This window comes from Geospiza fortis, unplaced genomic scaffold, assembly GCF_000277835.1.
Source record: "Geospiza fortis unplaced genomic scaffold, GeoFor_1.0 scaffold1828, whole genome shotgun sequence".
NCBI lineage: Eukaryota > Metazoa > Chordata > Aves > Passeriformes > Thraupidae > Geospiza > Geospiza fortis.
Window position 1 is genome coordinate 133,683 of NW_005054734.1, and position 2,125 is coordinate 135,807.

Consider the following 2,125-nt stretch of genomic DNA (forward strand, 5'->3'; position numbering starts at 1 on the left):
GGCTGCCCCCACCCTCACCTGGGCCCCCTCTCTCTGTCTCCGAGCAGGTTTGGATGCCTCTGCCCAAACCACCTCCCATGAACTCACCATTCCAAACGATGTGAGTATCCCGGGGGGTTGGGCTGGGGGTGGCTGCCCAGGCGCTGCCCCTCTCACAGGGGCCCTGGGGTCACTGTCCTTGCCGCTGAGGCTGTGGAGGGCTTGTGCCTGCGTCCCAGACCCCTGCTCAGGCCATGCTGGCTGCCACCACGTCCCTTGTCCCCATTCTGGTGATCTTCAAGGCAAAAAAGCCCTTTTTTCAATCCCTTAACTCCCCCTTTTCCAACTAAAACCCCGCTCCCAGGAATCCCATAAGCATGGAGCTGTTAAGGTTGGAGGAGGCCTTTAAGGCCACCAAGTCCAGCTGTCCCCCACCACTGAGCTGTGTCCCCAAGGGCCACATCCTCACCGTTCATTTTGGACTCCTCCAAGGACGGTGTCCTCCCCTCGTGCCCTGGGCAGCCTGTGGGGCTGGCGCAGCCCTTTCCCTGCAGGGATTTCCCCGGTGTCCCCCCAGGAGGTGGCAGAGCGGCATGAGGCCGAGCTAACCCGGTTTCCTGTCCCTCCCCAGCTGATTGGCTGCATCATCGGGCGTCAGGGCGCCAAGATCAACGAGATCCGCCAGATGTCCGGGGCTCAGATCAAGATTGCCAACCCCGTGGAAGGCTCTACTGACAGGCAGGTGACCATAACTGGATCTGCAGCGAGCATCAGCCTGGCCCAGTATCTAATCAATGTCAGGTGAGTCCCGCTGGCCTCGCCGTGCCCGCCCTCCCTCCCTGCCCGTGCCCCGCATGAGGGGAAGGCCTGTCCCCTCTGCCTGTCCCCTCCCCGTGCCTGCTGTCCCCGTGCCCGCTGCCCCCAGGGATGCTGCAGGGTGAGGAAGGGGCTGGGGGGAGCCTGGCTCTGCTGTGCCCCCCGAGGGGCGCCAGGAGGGGCTGCCCAGCCCTGTCCCCGCTGCCCCCCCAGAGCTGCCGGTGCTGCTGGCAGCGCCTGGCTCCGCTCCGGGGCCGTGCCTCGGGCTGTCCTGTTGCTGCCCCTGTCCCTGTTCCCTGCCTGGAGCTGGGAGTGGCGTCTCCTGGCTGGGTGGGGTTTGGGGTCCCCGGGCTGTGTCCCTGCTCCCTGGCAGCAGCTGCCGGAGGTTTGCTCGGGACTGTGGCTCCTTCCTGGCGCACGGGGGATCCTCTGGGGGGTGTGGGGGTCCCGTGTGCAGCTGGGCCAGGCCTGGCAGCACCATCCCTTCCCTCCCTCCCTCCTTTTTTATTTTTCTTTACTTTTTTGGGTTTTTTTCTTTCTTTTTTATTTTTCTTTTTTTTTGTTTTTTTTTTTTCTTTTTTATTTTTCTTTTTTTTTTTTTTTTTTTTTTTTTTTGTTGTTGTTTTTCCTTTTCTCCTCTGTTACAGTTTAGAAAGCGCTAAACCCTCCTCCCAGGCAGCCTCCGTCACGATCCCTGACCACCTCAGCATCAACCTCTCTCAACCCTCCACCCCTTCTTCTTCTTCCTCCTCCACCACCACCCCCTCGCTCGCCACCGCGGGGGCCTCCGACGCGCCCTCCAGCCTCCCCAACCCTCTTCCGACCGCCCCTTGTGTCTCCAGTCTGCTTGCCATGAAACCTGTCCCTCTCCTGGCGCTAAATGTCGTGTCTGCGGCCAAAGGCGCCGCGGCGCCCGCCGTGCCCTGTGTCACTAACAAACTCAAAGCCGAGAAGCAAAGGTTTTCCCCGTACTGAGCCTGCTCCAGGGGGTGGCAGCACCAGGACCCCGGAGAGGAGACTTGGAACACCAGTTTTTTTCCTCCTTTTTTTCTTCTTTTTTTTTTTTTTTAATTCTTTTTGGGTTAGTTTTTTTAAATTTTCCTTCATACCGAGCTCGCGCTGCCGTGGCAGCAGCAGAGCTTTTCTTGCCGGCCGAGAGACTGTGTCCCCTTGTCCTGTGAGCGGTCACAACTCCTTCTCTGCCTGCTCTAGTTGTTGCTTGTTTTTTTTGGTTTTTTTTTGTTTTTTCCATTTCTCCTCCTTTTCCCATTTTTTTTTGAGTAGTTTGGGTGCAGCTGTGGGGTTTGGGGTGGGATAGGGGGGGGGGGGG

General features: G+C 59.0%; 1 protein-coding gene across 10 annotated transcripts in view; it reads left to right on the forward strand.

Annotated features, from left to right (window-relative positions):
* PCBP2 (poly(rC) binding protein 2) overlaps positions 1–2,125 on the forward strand; it is an 11,812-nt gene that overhangs the window by 8,397 nt on the left and 1,290 nt on the right. For 4 of the 10 annotated variants that reach the window (XM_031065320.1, XM_005431010.2, XM_014311316.2 and 1 more), the window contains 2 exons: positions 48–100; positions 611–780. In XM_031065320.1, coding sequence (XP_030921180.1) covers positions 48–100; positions 611–780 — 223 coding nt within the window. Of the gene's footprint in view, positions 1–47; positions 101–610; positions 781–1,442; positions 2,058–2,125 lie in introns of those variants that run through there. The other 6 variants (XM_031065317.1, XM_031065315.1, XM_031065316.1 and 3 more) reach the window with 6 other exon arrangements.